This window comes from Pelodiscus sinensis, chromosome 2, assembly GCF_049634645.1.
Source record: "Pelodiscus sinensis isolate JC-2024 chromosome 2, ASM4963464v1, whole genome shotgun sequence".
In the NCBI taxonomy this organism is placed as follows: Eukaryota; Metazoa; Chordata; order Testudines; family Trionychidae; genus Pelodiscus; species Pelodiscus sinensis.
The window spans coordinates 252,154,654-252,173,953 of record NC_134712.1 but is presented as its reverse complement, the minus strand read 5'-3'; the positions used below and the strand labels follow the sequence as shown (position 1 = coordinate 252,173,953).

The 19,300-nt window shown below is 44.9% G+C and overlaps 1 protein-coding gene across 1 annotated transcript in view; it reads left to right on the top strand.

The window, feature by feature from the left end:
• The window catches only part of LOC142827406 (uncharacterized), a 42,825-nt gene extending 26,183 nt beyond the window's left edge, over positions 1-16,642 (top strand). The window contains exon 3 of the mRNA XM_075922897.1: positions 10,233-16,642. Coding sequence (XP_075779012.1) covers positions 10,233-14,020 — 3,788 coding nt within the window. The 3' untranslated portion in view covers positions 14,021-16,642. The remainder of the gene's footprint in view (positions 1-10,232) is intronic.
• Positions 16,643-19,300: the final 2,658 nt, after the last annotated feature.

Below are 19,300 nucleotides of genomic sequence, written 5' to 3'. Positions count from 1 at the left end.
TTTTATCTCTGCATCTCGTCCTGAGGTGACATGTATCCAGTCAATATGGGGATTGAAATCCCCCATTTTTAAATATGTGCTCTCTCACGTGTTGCGCGGCGTTGAAGCACACCGTGTATGCGCTCCCTTGACCCCACAGATGGCTGGCGCATGACGCCGTGGAATTTAAAGTGCACAAGTCCCTGTCCTCCTCCAGCAGCCACCAGCTGGCCCTTTGAAACATTAGGGTGTGCCTAGGCACACCCAGCACACCCTGTGCACACGCCTATGAACACAACTATCTATGTTTCTAATGATCGAATCACCCACTACTAACACCTGCCTCTTCCTAACAACTGGCATTCCGTCCCCCTCAGAGGTATCCTCAGTGCGAGAGGATACCACAACATCCTTTGGAACGAAGGTCCCAGCTATGGGATGGTTTCCCTCTGCTCCCATTGACTGCTCTCTTCCCCTGAGCCTTTCATCCTCCTTAACAGCACTGGGGCTGTCAGACTGGAGGTGGGACGGTACCACAGTGTCCCAGAAAACCTCATCTACGTATCTCTCGGCTTCCCTTAGCTCCTCCAGTTCAGCCACCCTGGCCTCCAAAGCCCGAACTTGGTCTCCGAGGGCCAGGAGCTCCTTGCAACGGGTGCACACATACGCCACCCACCCACAGGGCAGGTAATCATACATGTGACACTCAATGCAGTGAACAGGATAGCCCCCACTGAATTGCTGGGCTTCTGTCTACATTTTCTCCTATGAATAAATTTGATTATAGATGGAGTTTTTATTTAAAAGTTTGGGAAATAGATTATCAAAGTTTTACATTTAAAGAAGGTCAGAAGTAACTAGCACCCTTTAAGCGCCCCCTCTAAACCCTTCTCTCAAAACTCACTCCTGTTAGCAATCGCCCTGTTATACCATTCTTACTAACTGCAGCTGGTTCAGAAAATAAGGTCAGTGTACCCAGCAGGGTAGTTCTCAACCCCGCCCCTTCCACTCAAGACCCTGCCCCTTCCAGGTTGGCCTGTGGCCACTTGTGAAATTTGTGAAGTGGTTCCTCTTCCAAAATTATTGCCCATCCCTGGTATAGACCCTATATCACATTTCCCTTCGTTGTCTCCTTTCTGAGCCGACCAGTGTGGATGGTGGATATCATAGGCTGGGGAAAGCTGTGTCTTCTCAAATAGCCAGAGGTGACCTTGCCCATGCTCCACTTCCCAGCTTCCTCTTGCTTCCTGCTCTGACTCTTCCCAATTCACTTCTGAGTATGCCATGGTTGTGGCTTGGGCTGGTGCCGAAGCCATACGCCCAGCACTCCTGGGCTGTGGATGTGCCACCTATCCTCTCAACTCTCCAGGGCTCAGGGGTGAGCTGGGTCCACAACACCTGCCCAGGGCAGTTGCCAGTAGCCGTTGTTGGGGGCCTCTGGGCTCCATTGTGGGGGCAGAAGTGTCTGGGACTGAGAGATGGTAGTCCACATGTCTCCCCTGTTCACCAGTCATAGTGGTTGTAGTCCTTTCCTAAGGCTTCCTATCTTTTAGTCTTTCTGATTAATGCTGAACCTAAAATCACAGGGCTCGAAGGGACCACAAGGGTCATCTAATCTAACCCCTGCCAAGATGCAGGAGTGGTTGAGTCTTAACCACCCAAGGCAGATGGATCTCCAGCCACCTTTTGAAAATCTCCAGTGAAGACACTTCCAGAACTTCTCTAAGCAACTGCTCTATTGTCCTACTGTTCTTAGAGTTAGGAAGTTTTTCCTGTGAATTAATCTAAATCTGCCATGCTGTTGTTTGAACACATCATAAGAACATAAGAACGGCCGTACTGGGTCAGAGCAAAGGTCCATCTAGCCCAGTATCCTGTCTGCCGACAGCGGCCAACACTAGGTACCCTGGAGGGGATGGACCAATGACAATGATCAAGCGATTTATCTCCTGCCATCCTTCTCCAGCCTCTGACAAACAGAGGCCAAGGACACCATTTCTATCCCCCTTGCTAATAGCCTTTTATGGACCTAACCTCCATGAAATTATCTAGCTTCTCTTTAAACTCTGTTATAGTCCTAGCCCTCACAGCCTCCTCTGGCAAGGAGTTCCACAGGTTGACTACACGCTGTGTGAAGAATTTTATTTTATTCATTTTAAACCTGCTACCCATTAATTTCATTTGGTGTCCTCTAGTTCTTCTATTATGGGAACTAATAAATAACTTTTCTTTATCCGCCCTCTCCCCACCACTCATGATTTTATAGACCTCTATCATATCCCCCCTTAGTCTCCTCTTTTCTAAACTGAAAAGTCCCAGTCGCTTTAACCTCTCTATATATGGGACCGGTTCCAAACCCCTAATCATTTTAGTTGCCCTTTTCTGAACCCTTTCCAAGGCCAAAATATCTTTTTTGAGGTGAGGAGACCACAACTGTACACAGTATTCAAGATGTAGGCATGCCATAGTTTTATACAAGGGCAGTAAGATATTCTGTGTCTCATTTTCTATCCCTTTCTTAATAATTCCTAGCATCCTATTTGCCTTTTTGACCGCCGCTGCACACTCTGTGGAAGTTTTCAGAGAACTATCCATGATAACTCTAAGATCTCTTTCCTGATTTGTCGTAGCCAAATTAGCCCCCATCATACTGTACGTATAGTTGGGGTTATTTTTCCCGACATGCATTACTTTACACTTATCCACATTAAATTTCATTTGCCATTTTGTTGCCCAATCACTCAGTTTAGTGACATCTTTTTGGAGTCCCTCACAGTCTGCTTCTGTCTTGACTATCCTAAATAATTTGGTATCATCTGCAAACTTTACCACCTCACAGTCTGTAATTACCAGGATCACCTCTAGAGCCCTTTTTAAATATTGGTGTCATGTTGGCTACCTTCCAGTCATTCGGTACGGAAGCCGATTTAAAGAATAGGTTACAAACCACAGATAATAGTTCAGCAATTTCCCATTTGAGTTCTTTTAGAACCCTTGGATGAATGCCATCCAGTCCCGGAGATTTGTTAACATTAAGTTTTTCTATTTGTTCCAAAACCTCCTCTAATGACACTTCAATCCGGGACAGTTCCTCAGATTCATCACCCACAAAGGACGATGCAGATTTGGGAATCTTCCTAACGTCCTCAGCTGTGAAGACTGAAGCAAAGAAATCGTTTAGTTTATGTGCAATGGCTTTATCGTCCTTGATTGCTCCTTTTATATATCAATCATCTAGGGGACCCACAGGTTTTTTTTAACAGGCTTCCTGCTTCTAATGTACTTAAAAAACATTTTGGTTTTTTGAGTTTTTGGCTAGCTGTTCCTCAAAATCTTTTTTTGCTTTTCTTATTACATTTTTACACTTGGTTTGACAGTGTTTATGTTCCTTTCTATTTATCTCACTAGGATTGGCCTTCCACTTCTCAAAAGATGCCTTTCTGTCCCTCACTGGTTCTTTTACATGGTGGTTAAGCCACAGTGATTCTTTTTTAGGTCTCTTGCTATGTTTTTTAATTTAGGGTATACATTTAAGTTGGGCCTCTATTACGGTGTCTTTAAAAAGTTGCCATGCAGCTTGCAGGGATTTGGCTCTAGTCACTGTGCCTTTTAATTTCCGCTTAACTAACCTCCTCATTTTTGTGTAATTCCCCTTTTTGAAATTAAATGCCAGATTGCTGGACTGCTGAGGTGTTTTTCCCACCACAGGAATGTTAAATGTTATTATATTATGGTCACTGTTCTCAAGCAGTCCTGTAACGGTTATATCCTGGACCTGATCCTGCACTCCACTCAGGACTAAATCGAGAATTGCCTCTCCCCTTGTGGGTTCCTGCACTAGCTGCTCCAAGAAGCAGTCATTTAAGCCATTGAGAAATTTTATCTCTGCATCTCATCCTGAGGTGACATGTATCCAGTCAATATAGGGATAATTAAAATCCCCCATTATTATAGAGTTCTTTATTTTGGTAGCCTCTCTAATCTCCCTCAGCATTTTCGTGTCAGTATCACTGTCCTGGTAAGGTGGTCGGTAATATATCCCTACTGCTAATTTCTTATTATTGGAGGATGGAATTACTATCCATAGCGATTTTATTGAACATGTTGATTCATTTAATATTTTTGTTCATTTGATTCTACATTATTTTTCACACACAGTGCCACTCCGCCACCCACCCGGCCTGCTCTATCCTTCCGATATATTTTATACCCCGGTATGATTGTGTCCCACAGATTTTCCTCATTCCACCAGGTTTCAGTGATGCCTATTATGTCTATCTCCTCATTTAGTACGAGGTACTCTAGTTCATCCATCTTATTAGTCAGACTCCTAGCATTTGTGTAGAAGCACTTTAAAAATTTGCCACTGGTTATTTGTCTGCCCTTCCCAGATGCATTGAATTCCTTTATATGCGGTTGTTTGTCTGCTCTGGCCCATGGTTTGTCTTCCCCCCTCCTCTCTTTCTGACTACAGCTTAGAGAATCTCTGTCAATGGATTCTCCTCCAAGAGAAGTCTCCATTCGATTTACGTGCATCTCCACACCAATCGGCTTTCCCCCATCTCTTAGTTTAAAAACTGCTCTACGGCCTTTTTAACGTTTAGTGCCAGCAGTCTGGTTCCACCCTGGTTTAGGTGGAGCCCATCCTTCCTGTATAGGCTCTCCTTCTCCCAAAAGTGTCCCCAGTTCCTAATAAATCTAAACCCCTCTTCCCTACACCATCGTCTCAACCACACCTTGAGACTCTGAAGCTCTGCCTGCCTACCTGGCCCTGTGCGAGGAACTGGAAGCATTTCCGAGAATGCCACCATAGAGGTCCTGGATTTCAGTCTCTTTCCTAGCAGCCTAAATTTGGCCTCCAGGACATCTCTCCTACCCTTCCTTACGTCATTGGTACCTACATGTACCACAACCACCGGCTCCTCCCCAGCACTACACATAAGTCTATCTAGATGCCTCGAGAGATCCGCAACCTTCGCACCAGGCAGGCAAGTGACCATACGGTTCTCCCGGTCATCACAAACCCAACTATCTATGTTTCTAACGATCGAATCACCCACTACTAACACCTGCCTCTTCCTAACTGGCATTCCCTCCCCATCAGAGGTATCCTCAGTGCGAGAGGATACCGCAACATCCTCTGGGAGGAGGGTCCCAACTACGGGATGGTTTCCCTCTGTTTCCATTGACTGCTCTGTTCCTTGAGACTTCCATCCTCTTTAACAGCACTGGGGCTCTCAGACTGGAGGTGGGACAGTACTACAGTGTCCTGGAAAGTCTCATCAACATATCTCTCTACTTCCCTTAGCTCCTCCAGTTCAGCCACCCTGGCCTCCAAAGCCCGAACTTGGTCTCTGAGGGTCAGGAGCTCCTTGCAACGGGTGCACACATACGCCACCCGCCCACAGGGCAGGTAATCATACATGTTACACTCGACTCAATAAACAGGATAGCCCCCACTCTGCTGCTGGGCTTCTGTCTCCATTTTTCTTATGAGTAAATTTAAGTCTAAACTGGGCTTATTAAAGGTCTAGAATATAGATTATAAAATTATGTTTAAAAAAGGTCAGAAGCTACTAGTGCCCTCTAACCTCCCCCTCTAAACTCTCTCTCCAAACTCCCTGTTAGCTGCTCCTGTTCGCAGGACATCATCTCTTGTCCTAGCCTCTGTAGAAAAAGAGAACAAATTTTCTCCATCTTTTTTATGGCAGCCTTTCAAGTACTTGAAGACAATCTCATATCCCCCTTAATCTCTTGTTTTCCAAACTAAACATGCCCAGTTCTTTCAGCCTTTGCTTATATGGTATGCATTGCAGCACTTTGATAATCTCTGTCACTTGCCTCTGGATCCTGTACAGTTTCCCTATGATGTTTCTATACATTGGTGACTGAAATTGGACTCAAAACTGCAGTTGAGGCCTAGCCAGCACCATAGAGCAGTACTATTATCTCCCACATCTTGCATGCTATGCCTCTGTTAATGCAACCTAAGCATTCCATTGGTTGTTGTGATCCACCACAACTCACAGACCCTCCTCAGCAGACATTTTCAAAGAACTATCTACTGTGACTCCAAGACCTCTTTCTAGAGTGGTAACAGCTAATTTTAGGACACATCATCATATATATAGTAGTCCAGTGTCTGTGAGTCTGTAACACTAATGTACATAGCCACGTCCCGTGGCCATGTGCATCAGCGCTCTGCCCCCCTTCCCCTCCTGCCAGGGAGCTCCATGTGGGGAGCGCAGACCCCAAACGGCTACTTGCCGCCGCTTGCTCCCCCACCAGGGCCCAGCTGAGCAGCGCTCAGCTGGACCCCAGTGAGAGTGGTGCTCAACTGGGCCCCGGGTGGCAAGTGGCCGTTTGGGGTCCGCACTCCCCATGCATGGGGAGCGTGGACCCCAAACAGCCGCTTGCTCCTCCGCCGGGGCCCAGCAGGGGGCCTGGCAGGGGTAATGAGGGAGAACCGGCCAGCTGGGAAGGGGTGAGATGAGGAAATTGGCCAGCAGGGAGCGGGACTGACCTGTGCACTTGCTGCCTGTCCTGCGCAGGGTCCCGGCGACGCACGAGCGAGGAGGAGGCTTCCCCTCCTCCTCACACTCAACTGACTGAGGGCTCCCGGCAGCAACTGTGGCCCCGCCTCCCAGCTGAGACTCCCAGGTGCTCCCCCCACCCACGCCAGGCTTCCGTCCGGTGCGCAGCCAGAAAAATCAGAAAATACCGGATATTGCACATGTCTGGTATTTTCTGGGTTTTTTTACCAGACAGAGCACACAAATACTGGACTGTCCGGTACAATGCCGGACACCTGGCAACCTTATCCGCCCCTCCTCCTCCGTGGCAGCCCGGCTGAGTGCACAACACTCAGATGAGCCACCACAGAGGGAGGGGCAGGGGGTGGGGCGGTGACGTACACAGCCAGGGGGCGGGGCCATGTATGTCACCTCCCCCCTTTCCCTGTCGCTGTGGTGCTCAGCTGAGTGCTTCGCCCCTCAGCCGGGCCGCCACGGGGGAGCCAGCAGTGCAAGGGGCCATTTGGGCTCCCCCTGCAGTGGGAGGGAAAGGGGGGCGGGGCGGTGACGTACACGGACCTGCCCCCTGGCCGTGTACATCACCGCCCCGCCCCCCTACCTCGCAGTGGCCTAGATGAGTAGGCAGCACTCAGCCTAGCGCCATGGCAGGAGGGGAAGAGGAAAGGGGGGAGGGGAGAGACGGAGGGGAGGGAGAGGCAGGAGGGGGAGAAGAAGAGAAAGGGAGAGTGAAAGGCAGGAGGGGGAGAAGAGAAAGAAAGAGACGGAGAGAGAGGCAGAAGATGGAGGAGAGGTGTGGGGGGAGGAAGTAGGAAGAGAGAGACAGGGGGAGAGAGATGGAGTGAGAGACTGGAGGCTCAGGAGAGAAGACCAAGGTGGAGGAGAGACCTGAAAATCCCGTCTTATGACGGGCTAATTGGTTAGTTTTGTATATAATTGAGATTATTATTTCCAATGTGCATTACTTTGTACTTAGCAATGTTGAATTCCATCTACCATTTTCTCCTCCAGTTTTGTGAGATTCCTTTGTAAATCTTTGCTGCTAACTTTGGAAATAACTATCTTGAGTAATTTTGTGTGGTCTGCAATTTTTGCCACCTCAGTATTTACTCTTTTTTCAGATAATTTATGAATAAGTTGAAAATCAGTACAGATCCTTGGGAGAGACCTATTATTTACCTCTCTCCACTGTGAAAACAGATCTTTTATTCCCACCCTTTGTTTCCTATCTTTTTAACCAGCTACTGATTCAGAAAAAGATCTTCCTTCTTAGCCTATGATATCTTACATTACTTAAGAGACTTTAAGGGACCTTGTCAAAAACTCCTTGAAAATCCAAGTACTTTGTATCCACTGGATCAGTCTTTTCCACGTTTGCTGACTCTCAAAGAATTCTAGGAGATTGATGAGGTAGGATTTTCCTTTATAAAAGCTAGGTGGACTCTTTCCCAACACATGTTTATCTGTATGTCTGGTCATTTTATTTATTTATGTATTATTAATTATTAATTATTATTATTATTATTATTATTTCAACCAGTTTGTCCACTACTGAAATTTGGCTTATTACCCTGTAATTGCTGGGATCATCTCTGAAGCCTTTTTATAAATATGCATTATATTAACTATTTCTAGTCATCTTGTACAAAGGCTGAGTTAGGCAATAAGTTACATACAATAGTTAATAGTTCTGCAATTTCATATTTGAGTTCCTTCAGCACTTTTGGGTGAATGCCATTTGGTTCTGTTGACTTAGTAGGCTGCGTCTAGACTGGCATGATTTTCCGCAAATGCTTTTAACGGAAAAGTTTTTCAGTTAAAAGCATTTGCAGAAAAGATCATCTATATTGGCACAGACACTTTTGTGCAAAAGCGCTTTTTGCGGAAAAGCATCCGTGCCAATCTAGACACAGTTTTGCACAAGAAAGCCCCGATCGCCATTTTCGCCATTGGGGCTTTTTTGAGCAAAACAGTTTTTACCTGTCTACACTGGCCCTCTTTGCGCAAGAGGGCTTTTTCCCGAACGGGAGCAACATAGTATTTGCGCAAGAACACTGACAATCTTACATGAGATCGTTAGTGTTCTTGTGCAAATTCAAGTGGCCAGTGTAGACAGCTGGCAAGTTTTTCCGCAAAAGCGGCTGCTTTTCTGGAAAAACTTGCCAGTCTAGATGCAGCCATGCTGTTTAATTCTTCATTTTGTCCCAAACCCTCCCTTGCTGACACCTGTATCTAGGACATTTCCTCATATGTGTCATATTTGGGTGTGGGGGTCTGCCCACATACTCTGCAGTGAAGACTGATGCAAAGAATTGATTCAGCTTTGCCACAATGGCTTTTTCTTCCTTGAGTACTCCTTTTGCACCTCAGTTGTCCAGTGGCCCCCACAGATTTTTTGACAGGCTTCCTGCTTCTGATGCACTTAAAAATATCACTATTAGTTTTTGTGTCGTTAGCTAGTTGTTCTTCAAACTCTTTCTTGGCCTGCTTTTTAGACTCCCATCTATTTCCTCAGCATAGTTCAGCTTCCAAATTTTAGAGGTGTTTCTACTCGTCTGTTTTACTCTGCTGTTTAGGTGTGGTGTCATTTTGGGTTCTTTTTTCACTTAGGGTATACAAAGAATTTGGGTCTTTATTATATTGTTGTTGTTGAATAGTGTCTATACAGTTTGCAGTCATGTCAACTTTGTGACAATTCCTTTTCATTTCCACTTATTTAGTCTCCTCGTTGTTGTTCCCCTATTTGAAATTGAATGTTACTCTTGTGGAGGGTGCATTGTTGGGGGGTTTTGTTGTTTTGGGTTTCTTTTTTTTTTCATTTCTCTCAACTTGCTGTTAATTTAATTACATTGTGGTCACTACTACTGAGCAGTTCCACTATTTCACCTCTTGGAGCAGATCTTGTGTTCCACTTACAGAAAATCAAGAATTTCCTCTCCCCTTGTAAATTCCAGGGCTAGCTGCTCCAAGGAGCAGTCATTAATGGTGTCTAGAAATTTGATTTCTGCTTTCTTTTCTTAGGAGACGTGTGCCCAATCAATATGAGGAAAGTTGAAATTCTCCATTATTATTGCACTTTCTGCTTTTGCAGCCTTTTTTCACTGCCTGAGCACTTCACAGTAAGGGTACATCTAAACTACATCCCTTTTTCAATAAAAGGATGTAAATTAGATGTATTGAAATTGTAAATGAAGCCAGGATTTGAATTTCCAGCGTTTCATTTACATAATTGCAAACGTGGCTTTTTTTTCAAAGCCACTTTTCAAAAAAAAAACGCGCTCATGATCGGGATCATTCGACAGATACTGTCGACAAAACTTCTGTCGACAAAACCCGGTAGTCTAGACTTACCCTAAATTAGCTATTACAAGGCATGATCATGGCATCATGGATAGTTCTCTGAAAACATCTACTTAGTGTGTACCTGCCATCAGAAAAGCAAACAGAATCTTGGGAATCATTACGAAAGGGATCGATAATAAGACACAAAATATTCTTATGGCACTGTATAAATCCATGGTAAGGGAAGATGGTTATACAATCAATGTATTGTGTATGTAGAGATGCATTTCAACCTTGATTTGGTATGTTTCTGTGTTTACCTGATGTGCTTCACAGGTTTGTCTTTCATCTTATAAATTACAAACAATTAAACTGTGGATAGATTCTGTTTCCTGTGCATCTGTCAATTACTTTACCATGTGTTTGTCTCTTATATTCCAGGCATCACACTGTGGGATCTAGAAAAGCTTCGCATGGACGTAAACACAAAATCACAATGCAGGACTGAATATGAGGTCATCACATCCGACACCATTGAAGAGAAGGCCAGTGTTCTCAATGTCCCAGCATCGCTCAAGGCCAGCTTCTTGGGGGGCTTGGTTGAAGTAGATGGATCTGCCAGATACTTAAATGACACCCAAAAATCCAAACAACAGGCCCGAGTAACTCTGAAATACTCCGCCACAACAAGGTTTGAGCATCTAACTATGAGCCATTTAGGAGCAGAGAATGTCTCTTATCCTGTTGTATTTGACCAAGGCACGGCCACCCATGTGGTCACAGCTGTGCTGTATGGGGCTCAGGCTTTCTTTGTATTTGATCAAGAAGTTTCTTCTTCTGAGAGTGTACATGAGACACAGAGAAGTCTCCAAGTTATGATTGAAAAGATAACCCAGGTTTCCATTGAAGGCGAAGGAGCTCTCAAAATGAATGACATGGAAAAAGCACAAACTGAAAAACTTAGTTGTAAGTTTTATGGTGATTTTGGTCTTGAAAGCAATCCAGTTACTTACCAAGATGCCATGAAAACATATTCCACCCTCCCAACACTGCTGGGTGATGGGGAAAAGATTGTACCAGTGAAAGTCTGGCTGTACCCACTGACCAAGTTAGATTCCCACGGTGCTCAACTTGTACGTGAGATCAGCATAGAACTGATTTTTAATGTTCAAACTGTCCTGGAGCAGCTGACTGAACTGGACTCGCGATGCAATGATGCATTGAAGAATCGAATTGCATCAACCTTCCCCGAAATCCAGAAGAAAATCCAGCAATTCAAAGATCTATGTAAGCAACACAGACAGATTTTCCAGAAACAGTTAGCAGGACTCTTACCATTAATCCGTGGAGGTGGGAAAGAGGAGGGGGCCTTGGTGGACATTCTGTCACACAATAACCGGTCACCGTTCAATGCTCAGAAACTCAATGAATTTCTGGATAAAAGGGAACGAGAAATGAATTTTGTCAATTCCTATCTTTCTTTCCTAAGGGATGTGGAAGTGGTGGTCTCCCTGAATAAACTGGATGAAATAGTACTGGATCCTATGAATGACCTTGTCATAGCCTTTGTGTTCACTTCATTACATGAAGAGGAATCATATTTATCAGATTTAAAACTCTACCTTCAGACCCATTTTATGAAGAGCACTCAAGATCCTGCATCAGCCAGTTCTGTTCATGAGAAATCCAAACTATGGTTTGAGTCCCCAGACAGAAACCAAAAAGCCCGAAAATCTGCAAAATCCATTGCTGACTTAGCCCATGTCAATAAATCTAATGAGAAAACTCGATTTATTGTGGCTTCTGTCCCAGATGAACACAATCCAGGAACTTCAATCTACCTCTATAAAAATGGAGACCTAGTCAGTACTAATTATGAACCTCCGTCAAAACCTCTTTTTCTCCTGATTGATGGAGTCAGACATGACCAAGTGCAGCTCATATTTAAATCAGCAGGTTTTGAAAGGGATGAGATATCCTGCTATCATGTTGAGTACAGAATTGTAGGGCAGGAGAACTGGACAGCTGTGGTTACAAATGATAAACAAGAGACACTCACAGTAGCAGGACTCTGTCCAAACACCAAGTACCAGTTCCGGTATGCTGCAATGAGCAGATCAGGGGTCAGTGTGAACAGTGATGTGAGTGATCCTGTAAAGATGCTTCCTACCAGCCCTCCTGGGATGCCAAAAATAGTCAATGTGAACTCCTCAGATATCACCCTCTCCTGGGAGAGTCCAAGTGTCATTGGAAATGGAGTCAATATAAAGGAGTACAAGGTGGAATATAAAGAGAAAGGTAAAGATGAAAGACACAAGCAGAAGGACAAGTGGCTGGAAAAAAGGACAGGAAAGAGAACCAAGTTCTGTACCATTCATGGACTTAGGCCTGAGACACCCTACAGATTCCGGGTGTTGGCTGTATGTGTGGATGGGGCTGTAAGTTACCCAGGTGAGGAGGTATCAATTTCAACATCGGAAGAAAAATTAAAGACACTAGCACAAGATTTCTGCACAAAGAGCACTCAGATAGGGAAAGGGCAGCCCTCAGTATATGCACTTCCTACAGAGAAGGTAGTTTTCAATTCTAATGCAACACATCCAAAGTACAGGCTGGGAAAAGAGAACCTGCAGATGCCTAACAAAGTCATTATGGTGATAGGAACAATTGGTTCGGGGAAAACTACTCTCATTAATGGGATGATCAACTATGTCCTGGGTGTGCAATGGGAAGATGAATTCAGGTTCAAACTCATCCATGAGACCACAAACAGAAGCCAAGCTGAGAGCCAGACATCTGAGGTGACAGCCTATGAAGTCAATCACACAGAGGGTTTCCAAGTGCCCTACTCGCTGACTATAATAGACACACCGGGATTTGGCAATACCAGAGAGAGCGATCATGATTCAGAGATAAAAAGGCAGATCCGAGAGTTTTTCTCCACTGAAGGAGCCATTGGTCACATTGATGCCATCTGCATTGTGGTTCAGGCCTCACTAGCTCATTTAACTCGTGCCCAGAAGTACGTGTTTGACTCGGTGCTCTCCATCTTCGGGAAGGACATAAAAGACAACATACTAATTCTGATCACCTTTGCTGATGGACAGATGCCCCCTGTTCTAGAAGCCATTAAAACAGCTGATGTCCCTTGTGTTAAAGATGCTCAGGGCAACCCTGTTCATTTCAAATTCAATAACTCCATGCTCTTTGCCTGTAATGCAGCTGCTGGCAAGGGCAGTTGTAATTCTAATGAAATGTTCTGGAAAATGGGAGCCATGAGCATGCAGACATTTTTTGAGTCTTTATTGAAATTGGAAACCAGAATTCTAACATTAACGCAGGAAGTTCTCAGAGAGCAGAAGGAGCTGGAGAACACTGTAGAAGAGCTACAACCACAGATCAAAGCTGGCCTGGTGAAGCTGGAAGAACTGAGGAAGACACAGGAAGCTTTGGAGCAGCATAAGGATGAAATGGAGACTAATAGAAACTTTGAGTATGTGTTAGTGATAACAGTGCCAGTGCAAATAGACATCTCTGGTACAGGTAAATATGTAACCAACTGCCAGCAGTGTTACTCTACATGTCACTATCCCTGTAAAATCCCTAATGATAATGGTAAGCATGGATGTGCAGCTATGGACAGAAATACAGGATATTGCACGGTGTGCCCTGGTAAATGTTTCTGGAATGTTCATTTCAATCAAAAGTACCGGTGGGAATATAAAAAAGTAATAGAGAAACTAATCTATGCAGATCTGAAAGAAAAGTATGAGAAGGAATCTGGGGAAGTGTTAGCAGCAGAGAATGTGTTCAAAAAGCTTTCTCAGGAATATTCTATGGTGCAAGGGATAGTAATACAGCTTATTGATAAATCATCTCGCAGCCTTCAACAACTGCAATCAATTGCTACAAAACCCAACCCACTGTCAGTTCCAGAATTGATTGACCTGATGATCATGTCAGAACAACAGGAACAAAAGCCTGGTTACCAAGAAAGAATAAAATCACTTCAGGATGTGAGGGAAGTAGCTGAGATAATAAGAAAGATTGCCAATAATGAGGACCTGCTGCCAGCAGAAGAGGATCTGTATAAGAGGCATGCAATGGAATCCACTGAGCACTCTAGCACTTCCTCCAAGCTGAGAAAGGAATTATCCTGTGCCCTCCATTCTGGTGATGCTCCGCCTATCGCCTCCTCTGGTTCTGGATCACAGTGTCTTCTTCAGTGACTCAGCCCTCCAGCTATGACATTCTCTGTGCTCTCCACTTCTATAGGACATCTCTGTAATCCTTATCCAGCCACTTCTCTCAGTGGCAGCTTCAGTTAGCTGTCTAGTCACTTCCCCAGTGGTGACGGTGGTGGGAGCATGTATAACATTCCCTCTAAGCTGCATGCAGCACAGCTCCACAACTGACTAATCAGCCCACCCAATCAAAGGCTCAGGGCCCCATGCATGGAGCTGACTGATTGGGCAGGGCTGATTAATCAACTGTGGAGCTATGCTGCCATGCAACTTGAGGGAACGCTGACTGTGTATAAGGCCAGTTTGCTGCATCCTCTAAAACTCCTCAGAAGATTTCCCTGGACCACTTCCTCAAAGCCCCAACATACTCTTTGCCCTTGCTTCAGAGCCTCAGCCTAGAGACCCCTGTAGTCCTCCATGATCTGCCATTAATTCCTTGGGTCTCTGCCTGCCTCACTGCTCTTTTGACGGTGCTGGCTGCCTTCGGCCTGAACTTCAGCCAGTCCTCCCTTCTTGAGCTCCAGTGAGTGACTGAAGCAATTCTGTCTTGCTGCCCTTCTTATACAGGCTCTTCTCAGACCTTCAATGATTGCTTGCCTCATGCACAGCCTCCTTAGGGCTCTATCAACCCATTGGAGCCTGGTGTGGGGCAGAAAGCATCACAAAGCATGAAGAAAAACAATATTTTGTTGGACTCAATGACCTCCAGAGGTCTCTTCCAACCCTATGATTCTATGAATATTAATTCAAACAATTTGTAAAACAAAAAGATGATTTCAGTAAAAATTGACAGAAGCATTCTTGTGAAAAAGAAATAGCCAATTTAACCAAGCATATACGTTGTGATTCAGGACTGGTGTCTCTTCTTGTATTTTCTTTTAAGATTCAATAATCCTGATTCTTATCTGATTTATACCATTTTTATTGCATTGACTTCAGTTTAAACTAATGTAACTGACTGCAGAATCTGCCCCTTGAATCTGGGAGAAAACAAACAAAAACAAACAATTTAACTTAACTTCTTAAGATAAACCATTAAATGTTCCCAGGAAAAATTCTCAGATCAGAAATCTATGTTTTGCTGGCATGAGCGCTTTCTCTGTTACTCCTCATACTGGAGCTGCACCAGTGTAAGTGCAAGAGTGAGATGTTTCATCCATCATTCTAGCATTACCAACACTTTTTTTTAACTATCCAAGTGCTTTCAGTGTTGATGGTTTTGTTTCCTGGGGTTCTCAGAACTCAAAACAGTGGTAATATAACTGTTTCTTTCCAGGCAGTGTCAGGAATAAATTAATAGGAACACAACAATTCCATCTGATAAATGATTGACACAAGCAAAGGAAGCTCTTATCTAAAACTACTATTTATTAGATAAGTGTGTTAGTCCACGCACGTTCTTGCACATATGCACACACACACATAAGAACATACATAACATAAGAACGGCCGTACTGGGTCAGACCAAAGGTCCATCTAGCCCAGTATCCTGTCTACCGACAGTGGCCAGCACCAGGTGCCCCAGAGAGGGTGGACCGAAGACAATGATCAAGCGATTTGTCTCCTGCCATCCCACTCCAGCCTCTGACAAACAGAGGCCAAGGACACCATTTTATCCCCTGGCTAATAGCCTTTTATGGACCTAACCTCCATGAAATTATCTAGCTTCTCTTTAAACTCTGTTATAGTCCTAGCCTTCACAACCTCCTCTGGCAAGGAGTTCCACAGGTTGACTACACGCTGTGTGAAGAACTTTATTTTATTCGTTTTAAACCTGCTACCCATTAATTTCATTTGGTGTCCTCTAGTTCTTCTATTTAGGGAACTAATAAATAACTTTTCTTTATCGGCCCTCTCCACACCACTCATGATTTTATATACCTCTATCATATCCTCCCTCAGTCTCCTCTTTTCTAAACTGAAGAGTCCCAGTCGCTTTAACCTCTCCTCATATGGGACCCATTCCAAACCCCTAATCATTTTAGTTGCCCTTTTCTGAACCCTTTCCCAGGCCAATTTAGAACATCCACACAATTTAGAACATCCCAGTTATAGTTACGCACAGTCTGAGATGGCTTTGAGGGGTCATATGATTCTATGATCACCAGTCAGGTTTCCAGAGCCCTCTTTTCATCCAGTTGGTGGGGAGTCTAAATGTTAATTCCTTGCCCAAAGAAAAGCTGCCTAGGACTGCTACTTTTACCTAATCTTTTATAGCAAGATTACAACACATAACTTATAGTGCCTCCTACACAGTCAGCATAACATCCTATAATAGGTCACCAATTTTTCTAATTTCCCTAAGTACTCATTAGAGAATCATAGAACTGGAAGGAACCTTGATCCATTATTAAGTTCAGTCTCATGCACACATGGCAGGACCTATCACCATCTTGACCATCCCTGACATGTATCTATCCAAACTGCTCTTAAATCTCTCCAGTGATGGAGAGTCCACAACCCCCCTAGGCAATTTATTCCAGTGTTTAACCACCTGACAGAGAAGCAGTTTTTCCTAAAGTACACTTTGTATTCTGTGTTGTAACTGAAATCAATATACTTAAAAATGTAGAAAACATTCCAAAATATTTAATAATTGGTATTCTATTATTGTTTAACAGTATGCTTAATTGCATGAATAAGTGTGATTAATTTTTAATTGCACAATTAATCATGATTAATTTTTATCACTTGATATCCCTACCTATAATCAGTAATCATTATATCTGTTTATAACATTCTGAATTAGATAACCAATGTTAACTAGACAAGCTTTATTGAATGGTAGGTATTCCCATATACAATATGTTCTATCTGTGTTCATGTATTCTGAGTTTTTATTAAATCATGTAGCAGTAGTTTTATAGTTTAATAAAAACAGACTTGATTTGGATCTAGCATTCAAATGTCTTTCTCAGACCTCATACACTATACCACCTTGAAAGGTGGACCAGACTTCAAGAAACCCCTCTTCCAGTTCAGCTCTGGAGATTTTTTATTTCCACGATTTCTTAACATCAGAAATAATGTCCACAGTGGTTACCATCAGGAAAGATAAAGGAATGAATCTCATATTCTGTCAAGTATCTGTCCCAGCTTACTATTGCTGCCTGTCTCCTTTAGGTCATACTTGAAAATCAGTGTCATGTGTTTGGGCCTTAGACAGACAAGGTGAATGAGGGTATGTCTACACTACAGCGCTAGTTCGAACTAACTTAGTTCGAATTAGTTAATTCGAACTAAGCTAGTTCGAACTAACGCATCTAGAACTAAAAACTAGTTCGAACTAGCGTTTTGCTAGTTCGAACTAGCAAGTCCACATTGAGTGGACTCTGAACAGGGCTTAAGGATGGCCGGAAGCAGTGCCGGCAGGGCATAAAAGGAGGACTTAGAGCATGGAGATGCTGTCTCAGGCTAGCCGAGGGCTGCGCTTAAAGGGTCCCGACCCCCACCCCGGACACACAGTTCTAAGGGGTGCCCCGCTTGCAAAGAAGTTCTGGCTTGGAGTGCCCTGAGTGCCCACACTGGGCACATCACACCACTCGGCCATCAGCCCGGCTGCACTTGCCGCAGGCTGCCATCTGGGGAGAAGGAGTAATTGGGGGGCTGCAGGAGAGCTTCCACCCCCAGAAGCCCGCAGAGCCAGCCCAGTCCTCCCCATCGGGGGCTCGTACCCCATTCCTCCCTCACCTCCTTCCACTTACCCTTCCTTAGCCCCCCTTCTTATTGATGTACAAAATAAAGATAACGTTTCTTCCAACATTGACTCTGTCTTTATTGAAAAAAAACTGGGGGAGACTGGGAAAAGGAGGTGGGAGAGGGGAAGAGAAAGGCTGGGAGAGGGGAGGGCAACTAACATGATCAGGGGTTGGGAACAGGTCCCAGATGAAGAAAGGCTACAGAGACTGGGACTGTTCAGCTTAGAAAAGAGGAGACGGAGGGGGGACAGGATAGAGGTCTCTAAAAGCAGGGGTTGGGTGGAGAGGGTGCATTCAGAAAAGTTCTTCCTGAGTTCCCATAAAGAAGGACTAGAGGACACCAAAGGAAAGGAATGGGTAGCAGGCTTGAAACTAGTAAGAGAAAGTTGTTGTTGTTGTTGACAAAGCAAATAGTTAACCTGTGGAACTCCTTGCTGCAGGAGGCTGTGAAGGCTAGAACTAGAACAGAGTTGAAAGGGAAGTGAGATCAAGTCATGGAGGTTGGGTCCATGGAGTCCTATTAGCCAGAGGGTAGGAGTGGTGTCCCTGCCCAAAGTTTGTGGAAGGCTGGAGAGGGATGGCACGAGACAAATGGCTTGGTCATTGTCTTCGGTCCATCCCCTCCAGGGTCCCTAGGGTTGGCCGCTGTTGGCAGACAGGCTACTGGGCTAGATGGACCTTTGGTCTGACCCAGTACGGCCATTGTAAGCTCAGGGCTCAGGGTCGGGGGTCTCAGTGGACCCCCTTGATTTTCATGCACACCTGGTCCTGGGTGGCCAGGCTGGCAGCTCTCCTGCCCTAGACGGCCACTTTCCTGTGCCTAGTGCGGAGATCGTGGACGAGGTCCACGATGTCCGCACTAGCCCAGGAAGGTGCCCGCCTCTTGCGGTCCAGGGCAAGCTCCCGGGAGCCGCCAGCCTGGTCCCGGCAAGAGGGGGTGGGCTGGGGGGCATCGGGTGGGTGGCTCTGTGCCGTGCCAGGTGCAGGGTCTGCTAGCTGGGTGCTGGCAGGCTTGCACCTGGCACGGGCACCGTAGCCAGCCCGTGCCCCTTTAAGGGGTCCGGGGCCGGGAGGGGGGCATAGAGTTTCCCTGGTGTTGGCCAGAGTGGCCACCAGGGAAACCTGGGGAGGGCTAGCCTCCCACTAGTTCGAACTAAAGGGCTACACAGCCCTTAGTTCGAACTAGCTAGTTCGAACTAGGCGTTAGTCCTCGTAAAATGAGGTTTACCTAGTTCGAACTAAGCTCTCCGCTAGTTCGATTCAAATTCGAACTAGCGGAGCGCTAGTGTAGCACCTATTAAAGTTAGTTCGAACTAACGTCCGTTAGTTCGAACTAACTTTGTAGTGTAGACATACCCTGAGGTAATATCTTTTACTGGACCACATTCTGAAGAAGTTAGTCCAAAAAAAGCTATTACTTCACCCACTTTGTCTCTCTAACATCCTGGGATGGGTGTGGCTACGACGCTGCATACAACATATTGGTACTGGTCATAACTTAAAAGCACATGGCACCACCAGCTCATTAAAAAGACCTTAGTACACACTGTGAGGAGTGTGTACTAAG